Source organism: Triturus cristatus, chromosome 5_2 (assembly GCF_964204655.1).
Source record: "Triturus cristatus chromosome 5_2, aTriCri1.1, whole genome shotgun sequence".
In the NCBI taxonomy this organism is placed as follows: domain Eukaryota; kingdom Metazoa; phylum Chordata; class Amphibia; order Caudata; family Salamandridae; genus Triturus; species Triturus cristatus.
In genome coordinates this window covers 1,001,672,950-1,001,698,807 of record NC_140588.1, presented here as the reverse complement: position 1 = coordinate 1,001,698,807, position 25,858 = coordinate 1,001,672,950, and the positions used below count along the sequence as shown (strand labels likewise).

General features: G+C 46.1%; 1 protein-coding gene across 2 annotated transcripts in view; it reads left to right on the top strand.

Annotated features, from left to right (window-relative positions):
• The window catches only part of LOC146829570 (vascular endothelial growth factor receptor kdr-like), a 579,398-nt gene that overhangs the window by 246,570 nt on the left and 306,970 nt on the right, over positions 1–25,858 (top strand). For both annotated transcript variants that reach the window (XM_085608274.1, XM_085608273.1), the window contains exons 8-9: positions 6,650–6,767; positions 10,088–10,263. In XM_085608274.1, coding sequence (XP_085464400.1) covers positions 6,650–6,767; positions 10,088–10,263 — 294 coding nt within the window. The remainder of the gene's footprint in view (positions 1–6,649; positions 6,768–10,087; positions 10,264–25,858) is intronic.

The window sequence follows — 25,858 nt, the reverse complement described above, 5'->3', positions numbered from 1 at the left end:
AAAACGACCTGGTTTTGCAAGGGGGGTCTCCTGGGTTTTTGGCCACTGCCCCCATCTGCCCCCCGGGGGGCAGAAAGACTGGAATTTCTCTGGGGGGGGGGTATTCTCATGCCCATTTTGGGCAGCCCCTACATGAATACAAAAGAAAATCCCTGGTTTCTAGTGGGCTTGCTGCCCCCGGGAAGGGGCATACTGGGGGCAACTGCCCCCATGTGCCCCCAGGGGTGTCAGAAAGCCTGGAATTTTTGCGGGCGGGGGTGGCTGCATTGGCATGTCTGTTTTGGGCAGCCCCAACCCCTGATTCAAATTGGCAAAAAAAATCCCTGGCGTCTAGTGGGCTTTTTGCCCCCCCGGGGCACAGATTTGGGGCTACCGCCCCCATCTTCCCATCAGGGGGGCATAAAAGCTGTAATTTTGGCGGGGGTGGGGCATTGGCATTCCCGTTTTGGGCAGCCCCCATCCTAATTAAAATTGCCCCCCAAAAAATCTCTGTTTTTTATTGGGCTTTCTGCCCCCCCAGGGGGGCAGAAAGACTGTAATTGCTACAGGGGTGGGTGGGGGCATTGGATTGCCCGTTTTGGGCAGCCCCCACCCTAATTCAAATAACCCCCAAAAGAATCCCTGGCTTCTAGTGGGCTTTTTTCCCCCCTGGGGGGCAGATTGGGGGTTACTTCCCGCCAGGGGGGCAGAAAGGCTGTAATTGTGGGGGCATTGGCTTGCCGGTTTTGGGCATCCCCCACCCAATTAAAATTACCCCCCAAAAAATCCCTGGTGTCTAGTGGGCTTTCTACTCCCCGGGGGGGGCAGTAAGACTGAATATGGCCAATATTTTTTTGGGGCGAGCACAGGCCTGGTGTCTAGTGGTGTATCCCTGCTTGAGGATTGCTCTCCTGGGGCGATCCCCAAGCAGGGATCCACTGGGAGATTATCCCCTTTCTAATGATACCTCTCCTGTCTTTCTACATGCTCAAGGGGCTGAGATAGCCCCCTGAGCACGTAGAAAGGGAAACTGAAATGAGCCTCTTGGGTCATTTCAGTTTTGTTTTCACTGAAATTACGTCAGTGTGACATGCGCACTGATCGTCATTTCAGGGAAATCGGGGGGGGGGCCTCGAGAGCTGGGAAAGCTCTTTCCCAGCTCCCGAGGCTCTTGGGGGGTAAAGGGAATCCCTCTGGTGCCTGCACCAGAGGGATTCCCAGTGCCATGGCGCCAGACGCACTGGAGCCGTCCGACGCACATGAGCACTGATGCGTCGGACGGCTCCCGCGCGTCTGACACATCGAAGGGGTTAAAGTTTATGTTATGGTTTAGACAAGGCTCAGGGTTAGATTATGGATAGTGGTAGAGTTAGGTTTATGGTGATGGCAAGGCAATGGTGAGTGTTAGAGTTTGTTTAAAGTTCATGTTAGGTTTTAGATAAGGCTTCGGGTTAGATTGGGGCAGTAGTAAGGGTTAGTATTAGACTTAGGTTAAACAGCACGTGTGGGTTAACATAAGGCTCAGGTTTAGGGTTAGGTTGTTGTTGGAAATGGCACTTTCTGCTGAGTCACCCCCAAGCATTTTGCCTTCCTCCTCCCCTTTTTGCTGAGTTCATTTTTGTTGGCTTTAGGACTCTGGGCACTTTACAACTGCTAACCAGTGCTAAAGTGCATGTGCTCTCTCCCTAAAATGTGGTAACATTGGCTTATCCACAATTGGCATATTTAATTTACTTATAAGTCCCCAGTAAAGTGCACTGCATGTGCAGAGGGCCTGTAAATTAAAATTCTACAAGTGGGCCTGCAGCACTGATTGTGCCGCTCGCTAAAGTAGCCCTTTAAAACATGTTTCAGGCCTGCCACTGCCAAACCTGTGCGTGCAGTTTACACTGCCATGTGAACTTGGTATTTAAAACACCTTACCAAGCCTTAAACTCCCCTTTTATTACATATAAGTCACCCCTCACATAGGCCCTAAGTAGCCCACAGGACAGGCTCATGTGTAATTAAGAGGTAGGACATGTACTATTACGTTTTACATGTCCTGGTAGTGAAAAATGTCCAAATTCAAGTTTTACTACTGCGAGGTCTACCCCTCCTATAGGTTAACTTTGGGGATTTCTTGTTACATCTAATAGGATGTAATTCCCAATTGGAATGAGATAGAGCTGTCATGTTTAGTACCTTTGGAATTGTAATACTAAATACTCTTTAAAGGTAAAGTTGAATTCATCATTTCAATTTTAAAAATGCCACTTTTAGAAAGATGCAATTTTTCTGCTCTTAGTGCTGTGTGCCTGCAGCCTGTCTCCAATACATGTCTGGAGTAGGTGACAGCTGGGCTTTGTTCATTTCCTCTTGATAGCCACACACAAAGGGAGATTAGGTGTAACTTGATAGGTCATTCACAGCATGATGGGTCATCCTGGGAAGGATGGGAGGAAGGAGCTGGGCACGACCTCACACTTACACCTGATTAGGCTGTGTCCTGCCCCCCACCACAGTGGACTGTTGTTTTGCCCCCTGTAGTGAGTCTGGAGCAGAGCATGAAGGGAGGACCTCTGTGCACATCAAAGCACTTCTTTAAAGGCTCCCCCACTTCAAAGGCACCACTGGCTAGAAGAACTGGACCTCGGGCCCTACCACTTCAGTACGCTTCTGGACCCGTGAAGAATTTGCCCGAAAGAAGGACTGTTGTGCTGCTGAAGGAGTGCCACTCTGCTGGACTGCTGTTCTGGAATAACTTCTTTATTGCTGTGCTGATCTGCTGCCTGCTGCCCTTTGACCTGACTGAGATGGACTGCGCCTACATCACTTGATTCCAAAGTGACTTCAATGGCTCTCTAGCTTGCCTCCTGATTGAAGTCTCAGGGACATAAAATACTTTCAATTTATCTGCATCTGCACCTGGATTCTGCCATCTGTGAGTCTGCCCTGCCAAGTAGTGCCAAACCCCAGTCCTGGACCCTTGGAAGTGAGGCCGAAGGTGCTTCTTCAGCCAACTCATACATTTGCATCAGAAAACCAGCCCCTCTTCGCCTTTGTGTGGAGCAGACCCGGCGCATCACTTTCGCAAGCAGCGCATCACCCTCAGGATCGGTTCATCCTCTGCCACAGGAGCAGAACCAATGCATCGTATTTGGAACCAGCACATTTGGAGCTGATTCATCACTGAGTTTGCGTGGAGAAAACCAATGCATCTCCCCCTATTGCAGGATCATAACCGATGCATTGCCTCGGCTGCACCCAGCATCTTCCTCGACTTCTACGCATCCAGGATCAAGGTACTTTTGTTCAGCGGACTGAAGTGGGTCCCTCTCTCTGGCCCGCTCTCCATCACGGTCGGCCTGAACTTTTGACCATGTCCTGGTCCAGCACGACCATATATCCAAAAAAGGTGCTTATTGCTTCTAAGCATTATTTTACAGTTTATTCTTTAAAAATTCATATCTCAAGTGCTACTTATTGGATCTATTTCATTCTGGCCATGTTTTATTTATTAAATTAAGCTCTGTTTGTCTAACCTCGTGAAGGATCTTTTTGTGTGGTGTTTTCACTGGTTTACTGTTTGAAGTGTTACACAAATACTTTACACATTGCCTCTTAAGTTAAGCCTGACTGTCCCTTGCCAAGCTACCAGAGGGTAATCACATTATTTAGGGTGTGTTTGTGATTTACCCTGACCAGGATTGTGGTTCCTGCTTGGACACAATGCATGCCTTAGCCAAACAGAAGTCCAATTTCTAACAGTTATGGATAGACGAGAATTAGGGTAAGAGTTAGGTTATGTTTAAAATAAGGCTTAGTGTTGGGTTATGAGTAGACATGGGTTTTGGCTAGAATATTGGCAAGGATTAATTTCAGGGTTAGCATTAGTGTTAGAACAAATTTCCACCAGAATATAGTTTCAAAACGATTGCCCTGCTAAAATATTGAGGGCCAACATTTTGCCAAGGTAAGTATATATATCGGTAAGTATATGTTTACTTTACTTAACTGCAAATAGATGTACCTTGATATTGTACATATCATCAAGGTATATAGGTATGGAGATAAAAATAGTAATTCTATACATTCCTATAATGCACTTACCTTTTTGATATCTTGGTCATCGGTGTTTTCGCCATAATATTTTGGAAAGACAATATTTTGAACACAACATTTTAACATACAACTGTTAGGGCACCGTTTATTGCTAGAGTTAGAGTAAGGGTTAAGTTAAGGGTAAGGTTGAGATAAGGAATAGTTTTAGGGTTAGGGTTAGCCTTGGGGTTTGTGTAAAGATTAGGGTTACCATTAGAATTACTTCAAACATTGGGATAAGCATAAGGTTCAGGATGATGCTGAGGGGGCTCAGGGTTAGGGTATGAATTGGGTTTGAGTTGCTGGTAGCATACTGTAAGGGGAAGGATACTTACACAGCTACGGTTGAGGGTAGGGGTTATAGTTACGGTTATGTTTGAGGCCATCATTGGGATTCTTCATTTTCACAGTGCATCATGGTTCCTCCCTGCCCTATGGTATTTGAATAATCACTGTCATGGGCAGAGCTCCCTTCCCTACTAGGAGCACTAATAATAAAAGAGGTAAACAAAGAGGATCTTTGTAGCATTTACCTGACTATGGGTAGTGTAAGGTGTGTGTGCCATATCTGCCTCTACTTATCTACTTTATAGTCCCTCATGATGTTATGTTATATGACTTTTATATAGCGCAAATCACCTACAGGCCTCTAAGTGCTTCTAGAGAAGAGTGAGCAAGTCACTGGGGCAGAAAAAGAATAGCAGCGGCGGAGGCAGAAGATTACGCGGTAGTTAACGCCTCTCTAAATAGGAACGTTTTTAAACGCTTCCTAAAGATGAGCCGAGCCGGTTCCCTGCGCAGGTACTCCGGCAGATCATTCCAGATCTGCGGGAGAACAACAGAGAACGCTCTACCCCCTTTAGGTTTAGAGATGTACCTGGGGGGAGCTAACCTGACCATGACCCCCTGTAGCCTTACCCATGTATTCCCTATGAGTATTGAAAGAAAAGGAACCCTACATAAAATAAACATGATTCAATATTTAGCGCTCCAGGGCTGTATGTTTAGCGTAAAATATATTGACCGTATCCAGTCAGAGGATACTTGTGAAGCCGTCTAAACCCAGTTGGACCCTCTTAATTAAGGCCCCCAGCACCTCACTGGGGTTACTCATTAATTCGCTTCCACACCTATTCAGTCACTTAGTTGTTTCATGCTAACAGTTCTGTGGTCTCTTCCTCCTTTCTGGATTAAATCACAGCTACCAAAGGAGTTATTCAGCATGAAACCTCATTCCATGGAAGGGGCTAATGGATCAGTCGTTGAGAGAGACAATGATGTGGTCTCCCTTCCAAAGCCTCTATCCAGTGGCGACTGTATGGGCTTCAATCATCATCTAAGTCATCTAGACACAAGAAAGTGAACTGTCTATCCCTGCATGATTAGCTCCTGTTTGTTATATCTGCTGGAGGCTTGCCCAGCTCCCTGTGAAACCGGTGTGGTGGTAATTCTTGTCTTGGTCCAGCATGTTCCTAGATATGGCTCCCACTCACATTCTCCTGCTCTATTTCAGCAGTCATGGACCCAGGCCACAATTAGTTCATCTGAGGTGTGTGGGCAGGGACTGAACTGCAGTGGCTCGGGGAAGCCTGTTGTTACCCTCTACACATCTTGGGTACTCTTGCATCTGTCTCAGGGATGGGGAGAGAATTCCCAAGGCTGGGATCCACCCTCTGGTATGTGGTGTGATGTCTCCAACATTTAAATACTGATTAACTTCCTTCAATTTGGCAACCTTTAGACACCCATCACATGCAGTGCACAAATCGAAACACCCGCCACGCCCATTACATAGGTAATCTCATACTCTTCAAACCTGATTCAAAGGGTACCTATGCGCTATCCTACTCTGGACAGTGTAGACTCCAGCTGCCATCCTCATGACCAGCAGAGCCTGTGGGTTCAGCATGAAATCAGCATCCACCGTCATATTTTGTTGCACAGTGTGGTACAAGAATATCATAGTCATATATCATCGGATATAAATATAGAGTCCTAAATATCCTTTACAAAAATATCATCCAATTGGAGTTAATAATAAAAAACCTATACCCAATATGATGTCACTTAATGAACAATATTGAGGACATAATAGTATGTCATGTGATATTTCTGGCTAGGCTATTGAGCATAAAACCCATTTTACAATATTCATCTGTAAGGAGAAGCTGGAGATTGATATGGATGCAGACACGCCAGGCAAGGGTGCCGGTCACGCCTACTGGGGCTCCGGTTCTCATTCCACTCTCCAACCATTAATCAACATGCTGATTCCCACTGGGACGTAGAAGATGGAGCATCCTTTTCTTATGACAGCCTCTTGAGCACAATGGAAGGGTTCAAGAAGAGGGCTGTCTGGATGCTGAAGGCCATAGGCGATCCTTCGAGTGGCAAAGTCTCACGATGCAGGTTGTGCTTTGAGTGAAAATGTGGTTTTGCGAATGAGATGCAGTAAAAACAAACATGGCTCCTGGAAGCTCATTCTGAGGAATTCTGTGTTGCAGCCCTTCCAGTGCCTGAGTGCAGTCCTACATTTTAGAGTATCCTGATATTATTCCATTGACCATAGCTCTGTCTTTAATTTCAGAAAAGGCTTTCATCAAGATTTCTCACAAAAAATCTCTGGTTCAGACTGTTATCGAAGGTCGCAAACTGGTGAAACTGGATGTAAAGGTCGACGCATTACCGCACCCCAGTGTGATCTGGTGAGTAGGAGACTGTGGGCCTCCCCTCAAGCGTTGGTCAATGATAACCGGGAAGATATCTCAGTGGGTAGAGCAGCTGCGGAAAAGAGCTTTAAGTATCATGTAGGTTAGAAGTTTGGAAGAATGGAGGGCTAACTCTGCACTCATCTTTCCTAGCTTAATAAAAAGAGCAGCAGTCACTACTAGTGCTTCCATAGGGTGAGGTATGTATGTTTGTATGTATATGGTACTTCTATAGCACAAACCAAGCCAAAAGACAAAAGAGTGCTGAACGTGGACTGCATCTAGTGATGATGCCAAATATCATCAAACAGCCTGAGTGTGGGGACTACTATACCTAAAAGGTTAACAATTTTGCACTGTTTCTTTGAGCTCCGGAAGTCTGGAAGATGATTTAATTTAATAAATGGCCACATCTAATGAAAGTCGTAACTTTTCATAGCGCAAAATGCTTCCTCATATCTATGTGCATAAGTGCCAATCATAAAGTCACCCAACTATGTTGGTGGTATTGATACCTTACAGAGACTAGTTATATATAGTCCGACCCTCATGCAGCAAGGCAATTACTGGTTTGCAGAGGAACCAGGCTACCTGCGTCGTAAAGGGGTCCGGAACGACATAATACCCCATCTGTACTATCACGTGGTGGACGCTTTTGCGCCGCGCTAGCTGCTTCGTGAAGGCATCCTCCATAAGGTAATACCCTGCCGGTATTCTCTCGCGCTGGATGCCTATGCGCCGCAGTTAGTACACTTCCTCTGCAAACACCTAAGGGGCAATTGTCTTGCTCTGTGAGGGTCGGACTATTTACTACTAGTCTGTGTAAGGTATCAATACCACAGAGTGACTTTATTATTGGGCACTTATGCATGTTTAACTATCAACCCAATCAGTTGTAGATTAGGTTCATACGGTCCTGAAGAATTGCCTAGATCATTTAAGACTGTCCAATGGCAAGAAACATGTTGACCCTTTGTTTTAACCACGTCATTTGAGCTGTGAAGGGCCATTATCTCCTACACTGCCACACATTGTTTTTAGTCATGACAAGAGATACCAGCTTAATAAACACTTAATAGGTAACTCTTAGTCCTTTCCAATCTCACATTTTCACCAATCTACACTCTTAGCTCTCTCACACGTGACTCATCACGGCCGACAACATCTTTAAGGGGTCCGTTGGGCATTGAAGCGCTGGCCCAACGAAGAGCTGCCCGATGATGAAGCATGACACCCAACTGCATGTGGGGGGACTCTTGCTTCCGATTTATCAGACTCTTGTGTTCTATGTTTACAATAGGGTTCCACCTTTTTTGTAACACCATAGAAACTGCATACTCATCGTCTATAGATGGCAGGAACGGAAAGTACGGACCTTGAAATGGAGTTATTGGCCTGAGCTGCAGGCAAGGGCCTATAACAAGGGAGAGGGCATTTAGCAACCAGAAGAATAGCCCACAGCAGAAGGGCAGTAACGCTCTTAGAACATTCCACCCAATAAGGATAGAATGGTCTAAATTAGAAAGGGAAAAACACAACCAAAAAAACAGTGGAATGTTGCTGCAGAAAACCTATACCAGCCGTTATTAGCCCAAGCCAATCCAGTGCCTTCAACTGAGCTACCAACATAATACAAAGCTAGCAGAGCTGTGTGTCAGGCGCCGGCTGAATGCGCCTGAGCCACACACGCACTGATTTCATGTGCCGTGTTATGAAGATAGTCCCCAGGCAGGAAACATAGTTGCAGAGAAAAAAATGAATGCAAAGATTGTAATTGAAATTACTACAAAAAAAATAATAGACTAGACTGACGAACTCAAATACACCCAGTGCAACACAGATATAAAACTAATGTCACTGATACCAGCCCTCTGAGTATTCCACACAGAAACACAATGAAACACGCTCAAGGCCAGACGTATCAAGGGTTTTCCCGTTCGCGAATCGGCACGTTTGCGAACGGGAAAAAGCCTTTTGGGATGTATCATCCCTAAAGGCCTTCGCAAAATAAGGAATCGCAAAATGTGCCATTCCCTATTTTGCGAATGCATTTAAGGAATAGCATATTACGTTTCCTTAAATGAAATGTAGGAAGCAAAAAATATTTGCGACCTGGCTTTAAGGAATCGCAAAGTACCACCAACTTCAAATTGGTGGTAATATGGAATTCCATGAAAAATTCACTTTTTTGCATTTTTCAAGGTGCCATGTGGCGTACAAGCGCCACATGTGCACACATGCATATGTCAAGGGTGCAACAGAGTGTCCATTTGGCACCCTTGCAAAAGTGCATGCGCAATTTGCGAGTACCAATTTTCAGGTACCTCTAGGCCCATAGGAATGAATGGGAAGCCATTCCTATTTGCGACTCACAATTTGCGAGTCGCAAATTAGGAATATGTAGGAATCGCAAATTTTTCAGCGAAACCTATATACATTGCATTTTGCGATTCTGTAATCGCTATTATTGAATTGCAAAAGCAATTCTTGATACATCTGGCCCTAAATCTTTTAATTACTTTACACTAAATAACTGTTAGACAGAAGATTCAACATACATCTTACACAGCAATAATATGCCATAAACTCGGTTCACACATTGCTACTTACTTACAACAAACCCAACACATACATACATCCATTCACTAGACACACCAACAGCACTAACTAGTGGGGAGACAACTACATCAGAAACACAAAGACCTCATTTGACAGAACATCTCAAATGCTCATTCAGCACCCCTCAGTGAGGCTACAAAGCCACCCCATCATCCTCAGATTATCCTTGGTCGCTAGGTATTTTTGGCCAATTTACTGACCCATGGAATGTGTAAGCATATGGTAAAGCCCTCAGAACCCATTTATACCACCAAGGTTGTAGACCCACCTATGATCAATGAATAGTAGATTACAGTCAACCATCCAACATGACCACATATAATTTTAAGCTGAGAAAAATAATGGCCAGCCTCACACCAATCTACATACAGTAGTCAAAGTATATAATAAAGTGATGGTACATACTTTGGTCTGTAATGGAAACCTCAGCGGCATGTTCAAGAGGCCTTTCTGGCCAACTGTTAGAGCCAATAAGCCGTACTAAGAGCATACCAGGCACTATTCAAAAGGCAGTAACATAACGAAATGTAACATAGCATGACATAACCATTGTAGTAAAATAAATTTGCTACATAACTCATTCATTCTGCCATCAACTTAATTGGGAATTAATTTTGTAAAAGGTGTGCAATAAAAAGGAACAATAACTTCACTGGTATTTATTAATGTGTTCACTTTTGCCTGCTGCTGTATTCCAGGTACAAAGATGGCCAAGTGATTGGGAGGAACCATTCCTGCTATGAACCCGACCCCTCCAAATACAGGCTAACCATCAAGCACGTGAGAGAAAAGGATGCTGGCAAATACATGATGGTTCTGAACAATACGCGGCATGGCCTGTCCGCGAATGTGACATTCACGCTCATCGTCCACAGTAAGTGTTGGGTCACAACTTAAACCCCGAAGCCACATTTCAAAGTTTCCTGTAAAATACGGGTTTCATTATAATAATGGCAGCTCCAAAACCACTCTATTGAGCTTTAACATTGTTAGGGTTATTATGGTTATGTGGTGGGCGGAATTTGCGAAAGTGACTTTCGCAAATTATCGCGAAAATGTAAAAAATCTCCGCAAACACGCGGAAATATCGCGAAGATGCAGAAGTTTTTTTCCCGCCCGATCGCGGTATTTTCTGCGTGGTCGCGGCTCGCCAACTTACCCATGTGGTTGCTCGCGGGCGCGGCCATCTTGTTTTCACTCTCCTCGCGGTACATGATCGCGAGAAGAAAGACGTGATCGCGCGACCAATGACATTACTGCGGGCGCGAACTGTCATGAGACAGCGCAAATGGCTACCAACAATCCAACATCTCGTGGAGAACGCGACCGGGTCGGGAAAACTTGTCGGCGAACGCGGGGATTCAGGTAAGGCGATCGCGCGCGCGCGAAAATGTATTATTTTACAGCGCGAGCAAGAAACAAATTATCACTAGGCTGCGGAATGCGGAAATTGTGACATTTTCGCGCTCTCAGCGGAACGCGAAAATGTCAAATTATCGCAATTTCCGCGAGCGGAATGGAAATTTAGTCCAGGCCTACTGGAGGAAAAAATTATGCAGCAAGATTATCTAAATTATGTGGCAAAAATTGAAATTACATAGCACCTTATCTGTCAGTGTTATTAGTATCCATTTGAGATAGAAACTACTTTTTAGTGAAATCTAAAAAAAATTCAATTCTGTGGCAAATTCTGTGGCATGTTATGTGGTAAATGCAATAAATCCATATTTATGAGGCAAACGCAATACCCACATAATCTCTTGAACCTTCTGACCCTCACCATTGCGCATCGTTTTCTTAACAATTTAGTAAAGAAAGATAAACAAAGTCTAAACATTCTAATTTTAATCTGGGCACATTCTTAACATTGCTAGCTTTGGCAAGCTGATTGTAGTAAAATAAACATGAATACAAAAATTGATAAGGGATAGTCTATATAATTGTGGCACGTGTTGCCATTTCGGGGTTAATTATGTCATCACAACCTCTCAATGGCAATATTGGACCATATTACACAGTAGCAGATATGTATTTTCTATACATTTAACTACAAATGGGGCTGTCTAGTAAAGACAAGAGCCAACAGTGCAATTGATCCCTTCTTTTGAAAAAATTCAGTGGCGGCTGCTTCCTTTAGACAGCGGTGCAGCACATAAATTCCTTTGAAGCAATTAAAATTCAAAATAAACTTACCTCTCAGCAAGCTGCAGCACATGCTCGGCTCATGCCTCGCGCTGCTTGCTGGATAAAAGCATCGAGCCAATCCAAGCACTGCTCTCTTGCTGCTTACAATGCTAAACAGCATAGGAGCAGTGCTAGGATTGGCTGGAGCAGGCAATCACAGCGCTCCACCAAAGGCCTACGGGGCTGTGCTTCTGCTTCTCAGCTGCCTTTCAGCTGTTGCAGGAGAAGCCTGAACTGCGCATGTCAGGCTAGCCAGAGCAAAAACACCGGCCAATCTGACATGCGCAGTTCAGTTAAGACAGCCAGAACTGCTGCTGTCACGGTGGGAGAGAGAGATCCGTCATGGCTGCGCCCCCTAAGAAGGTCAGTGGAAAGCGTGAGATGGGGACAAGTGTAGTGTGTGTGTGTGTGTTCGTGTGTGTGTGTGTGTGCGTGCGTGCGTGTGTGTGTGTGTGTGTGTGTGTGTGTGTGTGTGTGTGTGTGTGTGTGCTCACGCACTCCGATGCACGAGCCGCCCCTGGAAAAATTGCGGAAAGAAGACATGGAGTTACTATAATGCTATCCATCATCATTTGAGACTTGAAATAGCCTTTTCATAAAATAAACTTGGCCTGCCCTCTAAATGGCCTGCCAGTCATTTCTCAATTATAAACGGTGCAATTGTGACGCCGCTGAAGGCCGGCCTGCTATTTGTTTATTTTGAGAGACACATCATGGACATTCTACTCTTCTTTAAGGCTGTGGCTGACCAGACAGCAATCAGAGCAAACTGTGCTTTGTCGATAAACTTAATAACATGGAATTCACTATTGAGTCCCCATTCATCCCACCCCACCCCTCAGCTGTGTTCTATTTGTTCTCACACTCCACACACAGCACAATAACGCCCAGTATTAGAGTGAAGTCATGCCACATTGTATTTGGCATTCTTTGAAAAACAGCTGTGTTTGTTTTCATGCACAAATGGAGGAAAAAAAGCACCCGCCTTGTGTGAGGCCTGCTTTCTTTTGTTAGGTTTGTGTGAGGACCGGCACTTGCCTTTTCTTGTTTTACGTGTGTGTAGATGATAGGTGATCTTTCATGCCAAGCCTTTCGGAGATGTAAGGAGAAGACACAGGGCTGGCTTTGTGACGTGTGAGGCTGGCACCCACGCGCCATACTTCAGACATTTAGGTTTCCTCGCACACTGGGCTAGTATGTCATATTGCAATTGTAATTGCATTTATATAGCGCTTACTACCCGAGGCGTCAAAGCGCTTTTTTGACGAGTAGCACCCTATTCCGGAACCCAAAGAGGATTTGTGGTAAATTAGTACAGGGAGATATGATTTTTTTTAATTGGTGAAATCTCATCTTTACAGAACTTCTCTGCCAGATATTTGTTGTATTAATTGCCTGTGCGTGCTTTATTATTGGCGCACTTTATTCTCTAAGCCTTCATTGCGTCCGTCGCACCTTCATGGCAATGCAACCACATAGAAAAGATGCCTGACCACCGGAAATCTACACACTGACATAGAGGCAGCCACAATCACCCTCTTCCTTCCCCAGACTGCATTTAGCAGGCTTGTAAATCAGCCGAGCACCCGCCTCGCCTCAGCAGCTCACCACATTCTTGCTGTAACACTTGTGCTGTAATCCTGGCGGGCTCTCACCTGGAAGCCATCCATCTGCCTCAGTGCAACCAAAAATGTGCCCTCTGACCCTCTTACGTGCGGTTATGATGTGTGCCTGCTGTTCTGTGTCTTGCGCTAGCCATGGACTGATGCCCAAACATCAACCTGGAGCCAAGTGCAGGTCGCACCTTGTATATCAAGCGGACAGCAGGAAAACACAAGCCCGTCTCCTTTCAACTCTCGTCTTTGGACCTGTACTGCAAGATTTACACAAGGCTTCCAGGAGTAGTGCTGGGACTCTGCGGCAGTAGGAGCTACCCAAGAGCACTAGCACGTGTAAGCAAATAGACATGTACATTTACAAAGTGTAAGTGCTAAGGGAAAGTGTGAGTGCGCTGCTATAACGTTTCTATATCTCAATGTGGAAAAGATTTACCCCTTAGAGAAATTCCTTCTTTTACTCCCTCGACTAGTTTGAGGGTTATTCCCCCCATTCCTGGTCGGGGGTTTATCGCGCCTTTGACAAGAGCAAACCGCCAACTGTATCCAGTGTGGTAATGGGTGTGAAGAAGGTTGTGAATACCTACAAACCTAACGTGTTGTAGTTCAGCAACGAATATTCTTCCCTAATCATGCTTTAGGTTCTTAGGGCTATATCATCGTGTGGCATCGCCCTTGCAGCACCCAAGAGGGCGCTATGGCCACGCAACAGCAACGTCCGATTTATCAAGCCTTCCATGGCCCTGCCTGGCTTGATAAATCTAGAGTAACGCAAGGCTACTCACATTTCTGCCTTGGGTTACTCTGTGCCAGGGAGGCGTTCCATGGGTGGGGCGTGGGGGTTCCCATGCATCCATCCACGGATTTTGGCACATTCCTAGATTTTCCATTAGTGGTAGACCTGGAAATATGACGAAATGCTACTCCTCCCCTGGTGAGGCGTAGCAAGAAGAAATAACTTTATTTCTCATCATTCTTTCCTTTTTCTCGGTGTGCTGCTGACACAGAGGATTCTTTTTTTGCAGGAAGGTATACCTTCCTGCAAAAAAACCATCCTGCTTACAGCTCAGGCACCCTTGCACTGTAGAGCAAGGGTGAAGGGTGAAGCAAGGGTGCTTGCGTTGGCACTAGGCAACGAGGAGTGCGCAAGCACAAGGAAAAGACAGGAACGCGCCATATGATGTTCAATACAGCGCATTCCTGTCCTTTCTCTTTCGTGCAATGCAGCTAGGTGGCATGCTGCGTTGCAAGTTCCCCGGATAATTGTGAGAGCTGTGTTTATCGTATGTAACCAAAGATGGGGGACTTTGGGCTTTTACAGAGGTCCAGCATACATGCCCAAATGTAATCCAACAATAAGAGTATGCAGTTCCTAACAGGCAAAGAGAGGAACAATGGTTGGCTATGTGTGAGACAATGTTCACTGAGTGAAGGGAGGAAAAAGGGGAAATTCCTCCTTTCGGAATGAGTGCCCTCACCCACCCAGCCAGCTAGGTGTCATGCTTCATCATAGGGCTTGCTCCTCGTCAGGTTGGCGCTGCAATACCTGACTGGCACCCTACGAGGGGCTCTTTGACAGAGATCTTTTATTCCATGCCGTTTGGTGCAGTGGGTGTGAGGGATCTAAAAAGTGTAGATGTGTGGAATCTGGGTCACTAGACCATATGAGGATTAAAACAGGAATTAGAAGTCCAATCAAGACAATTTTAATGAAACTGGCCTCTATCCTGATTAAAAATGTGAATGTGGCGGGCCCCTGTTGTAATGCTACAGGATATTACGCACTAAGAAGTGGTCGACATGTTTCTTGCCATGGTGTCAAGTTGACAGCAATTCTTCAGGACCAAAACAGTTATCCTACACTACTAGTGGTTGTCTAGTTAGGTAACTATGATAAACCACGAACAGCACCCTAAGTATGGTACCTGTAAATTTGTTCAGCTAACCCTACTTGGGTTGCTGGCTCAAGACATTGACTCCCGGCATGTAAAGACACTGTGTCGTATAGTGTCGTGCTCTCACCAGGAGACTGTCGGTGGACCTACCCTAAACAATGTTTGACAATGACAGTAACGACAAATTACAGCAGATCAAACCTTCCAGAATTTAACAGGGGAAAAGGCCTGGTTTTAACCAAGACTTGGGGCGGCAATCACCAAATCCATACTGTTTTGTAATTGCAGGAAAATTAACTGGAATAAGGGTGATTCATGACACCCGATACATTTGGAACCCTTGTTAGATTCGGATTTTATCAAGTGCATCAAACGCCACCTATCCCCTCAGGGCACTTGTAATCAGGTGCTAAGAGTCTGTATTTCCTAGAACCGAATTTTTTTAATGTCATTTATGTTTATGCACTGAGTTGCTGCTTTTTTGTGAACTAAACAAAAATAATTCAATTTTTTTTTTTTAAACAGGTGAAAGGTGGCCAGTTATCTTTTGCAAACTTGCCGTCATTTGATCCGTTTTGCTTAAAAACTCACTTTGTGTTGAAATCTGCAGATTGTTTAGTAAAGGGTGCATCTTGTGGCATTTTTGCCAATTCTATATTTTTCAAAAAACGACAGTAGCATATTTGCATTATTCCAGTGCCTTTCCACAGCCTTTTATGATAAAGGTTCTGACCCTGAATCCCCTTCACCTTTTTCACATTTGGTATAAAAATCCATTTTGAAGGGCATAAACGTAAGCTAGACCAAGTCACTAAATGTGTCTGCCTACCTGTTCGGTGAATATTTGCACGTCAAACAAAGTTAAGGACCAGTATTTACAAATGGTGCCTGTATACTGTGAGCATGGTGGGCCACTGCAAAGCAACCTCTTCATACTCTGGTCCAATAATGAATCTGCCTGGATTGGTGTTCCACCTTAATATTGACAACACAGTATCGCGCTAGCAGAATATCATGAGCAAAATATTGACAAGATGAGTATATAGGTAAGTACAGGTTTACTTTACTTAGCCCGGCACATAAGTACCATGACTATATATATAAGTGCAGATAAATATATATTACACAGTGACGGACACCCCTGTGTAGTTATAGTTAGGTCAGAGTTTCCATAGGAGGAAAATATTTTGTTTTGCTAATAACGTTGGTGCCATTTGACAAATATTTGCTAGACTCCTCCCCCCCCCCCAAAAAAAAAAATGTCCATCCACCTCAGCACCTTCCTGGAAAGTTTTGGGGTGATCTGTCAAGCGGGGTATGTTTTTTCCATGCAATCTTTCATTCAAATTTTAGGAAGCATTTATAAAAAAAACACCATACAGAATGACACCAGTTTTGATGTTGGAGGGAAGCCTGAGGCGAAGTTAAAAAACAAAAGTGTGCCGAAGGTCCCGCGCTACCACGTGAGAAACAGCGAGGTCCCCAGGAGGTACCGCAGGACTCTTGTAGGCCCCAGTACAGACCTCCTGTGTGGTTCTGAGCTGTGCATGGCCAGTGGCCATGCATGGCAGAGGGTTGGCTGCCCGCTGGAGTTGGGATCAGAGCCAGGCCCTGTGGCTAACTTCACGCGATGCACAGCCAAAGGCCACAAGCCTGTCCCTGAGGCCAACTCCACAATTTGCATGCCCAAAGACCAGACCCTGTGGCCAGCTCCACCTTGTACATGGCTTGAGGCCATTAATGGTGGTGGGCTGGCTGCCCAAAGGGGTTAGGTGCAGGACCTGGCTGCAGGCCGAAGGCCATGCTCAGCGGAGGGCTTGGCATCCGCAGGACTTTTGGGCATGTGTGATATAATATGTGGAGATATAAGCAGTGCATGGCAGGGGTGCAAGTTACAGTTATGTCAGTAACTGACAACTTTCAGTGGTTTTATTTTGTTTTAAAACAAAAGCTTTGATATTGTTACAAGGCCTAACTATAATGTCACTTTACCCTTTCTTAAAACATATATATAAATATGTATCTTCAGGGCACGTAGATGTGGAATCAAGAACAGTAAATCTATACTTACCTTCATGCACTTACCTTCTCAATATTTTTGTTAAGGGAGTGTGAAATTCAAGTTATTGGCTTTCATGCTAAATTTCAGTAAAATTAAGCAAAATTGCATACAATTACATGCAATGCACCCCATCGTTTTGTGTCGTATTTTAGCACAAAATGCATCCTGGTGTCAAGTTTTGATAAGAAGATGCACAGTGAATGTCACGTAGTTGCATGAAGGAGTGTAATGGTTTCAATCCAGGCCTTATCGAGGTTCTTGACATTTTGCCCCAATATTTTGGTAGGACAATGTCTCTGTCGTCGATATTTCGACAAACAGCTGAGGCATTGGGGGATGCTCCACTCTCCCTGGAGCATTGATGGAGATGCGTCGGCGTCCCCGCCATGGCTCCTGTCCCCAAGGATCCGACATCCAATCCTGAGCACTGACTGATGGAAGGTTTCATTATATATACCTGTTTGAAAGGGATAAAAATAAATAAAGTACATCCAACCCTGGAAATGTGCTAACGCTGCTGCAAAAAATGGGTAGCAAGCAACGGAAAGTCAAAATATATATATGCGTTTTTCCAGTGCTTAATTTGAGCCGGTGGTTTCCGGGGCTCAGCACCAGCACTTAATCGTCAACACCAGGGCTTATAGCGCAATCTCGCTCCAAAGGTATTGGAGTGCTTTTCATGAGCACCACGGTGCGATTAAGTGATTTGCCCAGAATCACAGGATGTTGAGTTCCAAAGTCAGAAGCTCTGGCTTTAAGGCCTCATCCTCTCCCTATTTGTAGAGTTCCATTGTTAGGAGTTAGTTCTGTGATAGGCGGCGTTAATAGGAGCAATGAGCTGGTGCAAGCTGTCTCCTTAGGGTGGCCCTGGCACTTATCTTTTCACAAATTAGCCACAGTTTATTTCACCTACACACAAGCCTGATTCAGTGCATTGAGAGTGCACTGAAGGGATGCACTGGCAGTAAAGCACACTGGTGCCAGGGCTATGCCTCCATATGTGCAAATCTCAGTATTTAGGCCTTTGTAAATGCGCATCTGCACATTTACATCTGCAAATGCCATTATGACTCTCTTGACATGCCAAGAGGCGGACACGAAGATAGGAGGGTAACTACATCATCATCTGAGACAAACCCAGTGGCATGTGCCTCAAACCTCCACGCAGCTGCGAACAGCTCCAGCGCCTCGAGACCCTCACGGGCGATTTGCCGCGCTCTATAAATGTTTAATTGATTGATTGAAACATAAATAGTGATGTCTACTGACTCCTTCACCAAGTGACAAGGGCTGAATTACACAAACAGTCACTGTAGGAAGTCCTAATGGTTGCACATGGGAAGTGCATGGTCCGGCCCGTGGGCCTGCGTGTGTTGCTGTGTGTGGATCTGTGTGTGGTACTGCGTGTGGGGCTGTGTGTGGAGCTGCATGTGGGACTAAGTGTGTGGCTGTGTGTGAGCCTGTGTGTGGGACTGTGTGTGGGGCTGCGTGTGGGGCTGCATGTGGGGCTGTGTGAGAGGCTGCGTGTGTTGCTGTGTGTGGATCTGTGTGTGGTACTGCGTGTGGGGCTGTGTGTAGAGCTGCATGTGGGACTAAGTGTGGGGCTGTGTGTGTGGCTGTGTGTGAGGCTGTGTGTGGGACTGTGTGTGGGGCTGCATGTGGGGCTGCATGTGGGGCTGTGTGAGAGGCTGCGTGTGTGGCTTTGTGTGGAGCTGCGTGTAGGGCTGTGTGTGGGGCTGCGTGTGGAGCTGCGTGAGGGACTGCCTGTAGGGCTGCATGTGGGGCTACGTGTGGAGCTGCGTATAGGACTGAGTGTGGGGCTGTGTGTGTGGCTGTGTGTGAGGCTGTGTGTGGGACTGTGTGTAGGGCTGTGTGTGGGGCTGCGTGTGGGGCTGCATGTGGGACTGCGTGTGGGGCTGCATGTGTGGCTGTATGTGGGACTGTGTGTGAGGCTGTGTGTGGGACTGTGTGTGGGGCTGCGTGTGGGGCTGCATGTGGGGCTGTGTGTGAGGCTGCGTGTGTGGCTTTGTGTGGAGCTGCGTGTAGGGCTGTGTGTGGGGCTGCGTGTGGAGCTGTGTGAGGGACTGCCTGTAGGGCTGCATGTGGGGCTGCGTGTGGAGCTGTGTATAGGACTGAGTGTGGGGCTGCGTGTGGAGCTGCATGTGGGCCTCTGTGGAGCTGCGTGTGGGGTTACATGTGGGACTGCGTGTGGGGCTGCGTGTGCGGCTGCATGTGGGACTGTGTGGAGAGTCATTTGGGACTGCGTGTGAGGCTGAATGTGGGACTGGGTGTGGTGCTGCAAGTGGGGTTGCATACAGAGATGAACTAACTGGAGGGGTAAAGGAAGAGCGTATTTCTGGACACCGTGCTCAGTTCTGGAACCCAGCCTTTTAATCAAACCCTTCCTTTGCACGGATATCCTAATGGTGCTCGGGGGAGGTGCAGAATGCACTGAGATTGGGCGCTGATGATAACAGAGTAAATTTAGATGTTTGTTGGACAGGCATAAAAACATCAGCCCTGCACGTTTCATCCGGCTCCTGGGACCCCGTTGGACTTGCAGCTGAAGACTTGTTTTTCCACATCACAGAGTGACACATCTGGAGGTGAAGCGCTGCGGGGCTGCCTTGGCTCCGGGATGAGACCTATCAGTGCTCCCCCGGCGTCAGAGTGAGAGGGGCGGGGCTGCTCATGACTTATCGAGTGCTGAGATGACTCCCCTTGGTGCCAGGATGAGGGGATCGGTGTTGTCTTTCCACTGTCAGTCAGCACCAGATTCATATCTGCTCTCCTTCGTGCGTAATAGTCCAAAATCATATTTTCTCACAGAGGTGTCCAGGCAGGCTGTGTAAAAAGTAAAGTATTTAGAGGGCTCTGTGAGTTGAATATTGCGTTGTGTTTTTGGCATTTGTGTAGGGCACATTCTAACATGGTGAGTCCTCAGCTGTGCAAACTTGAGTCGCCAGCCAATTGGCTTCGCTTTCCTAAGGTTGATGCTTGCCACAACTTTAAAGAAGAAAAACAATTGCAAAATAAACAAGCATTTACAATGCAACGGTCTCGGCATTGTTAAAGTTAGAGCTATTAACATTGCTCATGACAATGCCGTTTCTTTAAATGTTTTAAAAACAAAAACATAAACAAAAATAATGTCATGAGCATTGCCAATAGCTCTAACTTTACCAATGCCGAGACCATTGCATTGTAAATGCTTGTTTTCTTCTCCTTTGGTGCTATCAATATTTTCAACAGCTTGGTACCTCCTGAACACGCTTTATTATTGAATCCTAATTACAATTGACACATGTACGATTTTAATCTGCGTGCTCTGCACAGAGGCCACGAATTGGATGGGCATGTAGTCCAAACATATTCATGAGCCACTGACGAGAACTCTGAGAAACTCGCACAGCCTTGAGCTTCAACTCAAAATCTGTCAATCATACCCCATTGGGAGCAGCTACCCCTAACTGGTGCACGCCCAAGCGCCTATCCTTCTTGAATATTTAGTTTCTTTATAGCAATTACTGTATGCTGATTATCCATTAAACAGATCCAACGGAAATATAATTATTTAAGTAAACGTAGATAGCGGTGCACACTTGTCCTGATATACCAACGGCAGATCCAGCCCTTCCCTCTTCCCACTGGTTGCACAGCTTGTCACTCCCTGTACCACCAACCACAGAGCCTGTCTCTCCCTGCACCACCGGCTGCAGGGCATGCCTCTACCTTGCACACCGGCTGAAGAGCTTGTCTCTCCCAGTACCACTGACCGCAGAACATGCCTCTCACAGTACCACCAGCTGCAAAGTCTGTCTCCTTGTACCACCGGCTGCAGAACATGTCTCTCTCCCTGTACCACCGACCGGAGAGCCTGTATCTCCCAGTACCACGGGCCGCATTTGCAGAGCATGTCTCACCTGTACACCGGCTGCATTACAGCTTGTCACTCCCTGTACCACCAACCACAGAGCCTGTCTCTCCCTGCACCACCGGCTGCAGGGCATGCCTCTACCCTGCACACCGGCTGAAGAGCTTGTCTCTCCCAGTACCACTGACCGCAGAACATGCCTCTCACAGTACCACCAGCTGCAAAGTCTGTCTCCTTGTACCACCGGCTGCAGAACATGTCTCTCTCCCTGTACCACCGACCGCAGAGCCTGTATCTCCCAGTACCACAGGCCGCATTTGCAGAGCATGTCTCACCTGTACACCGGCTGCATTACATGTCGCTACCCTGTACACTGGCTGAAGCGGCTCGTGGGAACGCACGTGCCGTTTGTGCATCTTTATTAATAGTAAACCAGAGGAGCCCTGCAGAGCGCGCGTGACGTCTCGCCGACGCTGTCACGCGGCTGCAGGTTCCCTCCCCCACCCCGCGAGTGTGCTGCTTTACGTGGTGAAAGCTGCCCGTGCTTTAATCTCCCTTTAAAACATATAATCTAGGATTAGTGAAATTATTCCAGCAAATCAGGTTTTAGTGGACGGGAAGAGCCGGGTTGTGGCGAGCCAGCAGTCGGACAGTAATTTTCTCTCGTCTTGGGTATTTTCCGTACTCCATTGGTTGCTATTTCTAGCGCCAGAGCTGGGCGAGGTTGCCCTCCCCGCTGTGCCGCTCTCATCTTGGCAGCCTGTAGATTTATTCCAAATGACATTTTTAGTCATGAGTTTAAAAAATATAAATGTCCCTCTAGCCCCTGCCCAAGCATTTAGTAAATAAATAGGCAAGTCCCTTGTCATGAGGGGGCGAGAAACCGCGAGAGGAGGGAGGGAGCTGTGTGTATTCAGATCTCACGAGGCTCATGACTAAAAGCACACCACTGCCTTTCTCCGAGGCAGAGCAGAAATGCCTCGGAGAAACGCAGCGTCCTTTTCGGATTCGGGGGCGTGTTTTGCTGTTGTCTCCTCCTTGAGACTTCTTGCAAAAAACACGCCCCCCGATCCGAAAAGGACGGGGCCTGATTTGAATGACTGACCTCTTCTCCAATGGCTAGCCAGCATTCAAGAGGCCAGCCAATGGAGAACAGGGGAGAAGAGGGGCGGGTTCAAGCCCCTCTTCTCCAAGTCATTAAATCTCCGACTTCCGGTTCTGCCTTTCGGCAGACCGGACGTCCTCGACCTAAAAAGGAATACAGTGAGTGGCAGTAGAACGCTTTCTGCTGTCATACAGGGCGTACAGGGGCAAGAGCAGCCTTCTTTTGATCGTCCCGTGCTCCTTCTGTATTCCTCGATCCCAGATGTCACCCTAGGGGACTTCGTGACATCGGAAGTCCCCTTATGGGTTATCTGAGATGGGGGATGTGCCCCGGGAGGGATATTGGATCACAGTGGTTAGCTCAGTTAAAACAAATCCCTACCCAGCAGCGGCCCCTTCTTTAGGGCAGAGCAGCGTCGCCCCCCTGCTGCCAGCACCACAAAGGTGAAAAAAATAAATGGTAATAAATTGAATTTATTACCATTTTATTTTTATCTTTGCCCAGCCCAACAAAGTGTTTAGGAGTGGGCTGCTGCTGCTGACTGGTAACAGGGGAGTGGTGCTCACTCCAACAGTTTACACGTGCATGTCACTGTGGCCGGCTGTCTTGCGACAACCATCCTGACGTGCGCAGTGTCAACCTCTCCATCCAGCTATTTAGACCGCTGGGTGGAGAGCAGGCACAGGCACACAGTGCTTGTAGGAGCGTTGAGGCAGCCCGCTCCAGCCAATCGTAGCGCTGCTCTCATGTTGCTGAACATTATCAGCAGCAGGGGAGCAGTGTCTGAATTGCTGCCGAGAATTCAACTGCTTCAAGCTGCCAGCGCCGAGGGACTGAAGCAGCGAACTGGAGGAGGCGAGCCAGCGGAGTGGGTAAGTACTCTCTTTGCTCGTTCTGCTCATTATTGCGCCTCTTTCTGCTTGTTTCTGACCTTTATTTTGCCTCTTTCTTTTAATTTCTGGCCTTTATTTTTTATCTTTCTGCACATAAATGTTCCTCTTTCTGCTCGTTTCTGACCTTTATTTTGCCTTTTCTGCTCGTTTCTGCCTGTTATTTGTCCTCTTTCTTCTTGTTTCAGACCTTTACTTCTCCACGTTCTACTCGTTTCTGACCCTCATTTTTCTTCTTTTTGCTAGTTTCTGGCCTTTATTTTTCTTCTTTCTGCTCGTTTTGTGCCCTGGCTCCTCGATGGAGGCGTCCAATCCACTGCGCCCAGATACCACTAGGTGTGACAGTGCTTCTCTATGCGAATGCTCATTGGCTGATTGATCGCGCGTGATTGCACTCACCCACCACCCATTTGCCTGCTCACCACTCTCTGGTGTTGCCAGACGCCACTGTCCCTACCACCGGATGCCCATCTTGTTGGCTAGGAAATCAGGCTCCAGGAAACTGACAATTTTGTAATTGTGTTGTATGTTGGGCAAACTTGAGTAACTTCACTCTTTATTGAACTCAAGTGGGCTTTATTATACATTTATTATACATTTTCCTAAGCCAACATTATAGTACTTTTAGCAGTCTGGAATTGACTTTCCAATGCCTTTGAATATTTCCCAGTCTGAGCTGCGCTTAAACTTCGAATAATGTGTTACACATTTTGCATTCTAGTCCATCTCTCTCTGGCCATGTCTTATTTATTGAGTTGCAGATGTATGTTTTTGGTGGCTATTATCCGGCAAGTTTTACCAATGCTTTATGCATCTTCTGGTTTGAGGGGTAGTTATCTACGCAAGTGGATGATAAAGTCCTGGAAGACGTCAAAAACCTCCGAAAGAAGAAAGGTGTATGAGAGAGAAGTGCAAGTGTAGGGTCAAGGCCTTATTTTAAGATTTTGGGTGAGTTGACAATAGGCCTGGGCTAAATTTCCGTTCCGCTCGCGGAAATTGCGATAATTTGACATTTTCGTGTTCCGTGGAGAGCGCGAAAATGTCAAAATGACCGCATTCCGCAGCTTAGCGATAATTTGTTTCCTGCTCACGCTGTAAAATAATACATTCTCGCGCGCGCGCGATTGCCTTACCTGAATCCCCGCGTTCGCCGACAAGTTTTCCCGATCCGGTCGCGTTCTCCACGAGATGTTGGATTGTTGGTAGCCATTTGCGCTGTCTCGCGACAGTTCGCGCCCGCAGTAACGTCATGCGTCGCGCGATCACGTCTTTCTTCTCGCGATCATGCACCACGAGATGAGTGAAAACAAGATGGCCACGCCCGCGGGCAACCGCATGGGTAAGTTGGCGAGCCGGGACCACGCAGAAAATACCGCGAACGGGCGGGAAAAAAACTTCCGCATCTTCGCGATATTTCCGCGTGTTTGCGGAGATTTTTAACATTTTCGTGATTCCGCCCACCCCTAGTTGACAATCGAAGTTCATCATGACTTGATTCAAGGAGAATGTTTCGTACCTCTTTCTATGTTAAGGAAAAGAGTGTGTGATCTTGCACTTTGTGGGCTATTTCAGTAAATCCTTAATAGAGCTTCAAGGAGAACTTTGGCTGGCATAATATGTATGACTAGGCCATGCAATTGGTGCAGAATTGTGTATTGTGTAAAGAAGGTGAAAAAGATTGAAATTTGGTGGAGGTGTGTTGCAACATATACAGGATCCTGGTGTGTCTTGGTTTAGAGTGCTTCTCGGGCTTTGTTGGACTTTTAAATTGTTTACCTCATTGTTTATAATTTGTTGTTGTCTTGTTGGACATTCATACTAGGCAGAATGAGGTTGAATCTGTGAACGAAATACCTACCGAACCTATTAAGGTTCTCAGGAAAATGTCTGTGACGGTGGGGGTGCTATAACCTCCAACAAAAGGAAAGGGAAAGACTTTTTGGGCATTCTGGAGTAAAACATTGTAGAACATCTGTGTATAATCCCCACGCAAATGGTATTGTTGAAAGAACGAATTGATTAATTTAAAGTGCGATAGAGATAGCATTGAAGATCAAATTGAATGTGGGGAGAGCTATGTTGGAAATGGTCTAGGCTCATTATACATATATGTGTTTACAGTGGTCACACTCCATTATCTATGATAAGGTAGAGAAAAGGAAAAACCAAATGGGTGTACTGGTTAGATGAAAAATGTGTATATGAATTTGACTGGAGCTTTAATGGAGACAGAGCAGAGGCAGAGGATGAGTAGAGGTAGTTAATTGGTTCAAATTTAGGCATGGTCAGGTCTGGTTTAGGATTTCAAAATTCAGATGAATTTACAAGATAATTGCCATGATGAGCAATTATGTCAAAATGACGAATGGTTAGCGTGAAAGAGGCAAAGAATGGCTCTTTATGAAAGTTCAGTATGTGGCTGAAGTGGATGAGGAAGATAGTTGCAGTGGTCGATGTTGATGAATGAAGCTGGGTGCGAGAAGCGTGAGCAGAGTAGTCGGGAGTGGAGAGTCTAATGGTGCAGGTTATGGCTGTGGTGCTCTGTAAGTAGTATGGAAGGCAGTGAGAGTGTGGAAAGCTCAGATTAACAAATAGTCAGATGAGAGACTGTCAGGCATAGTGATTATGTGTTGTAGTCTTACCCTTAATCCCTCACTACTCCTTTTGGACTTGTTATTGAATCCAAAACTTTTTTCCGTCCTTTTATTATTATGCTGCATATCATGTTACCTTTTCATAAAATACTTTGCATCCTTATTGTTGATGTTTTATAATATTGTTTAATTGGTTTCCTATTTATCCTTTCAAGTCTTTGAGAGAGAAGGAAACTGATGTGTTGTAAT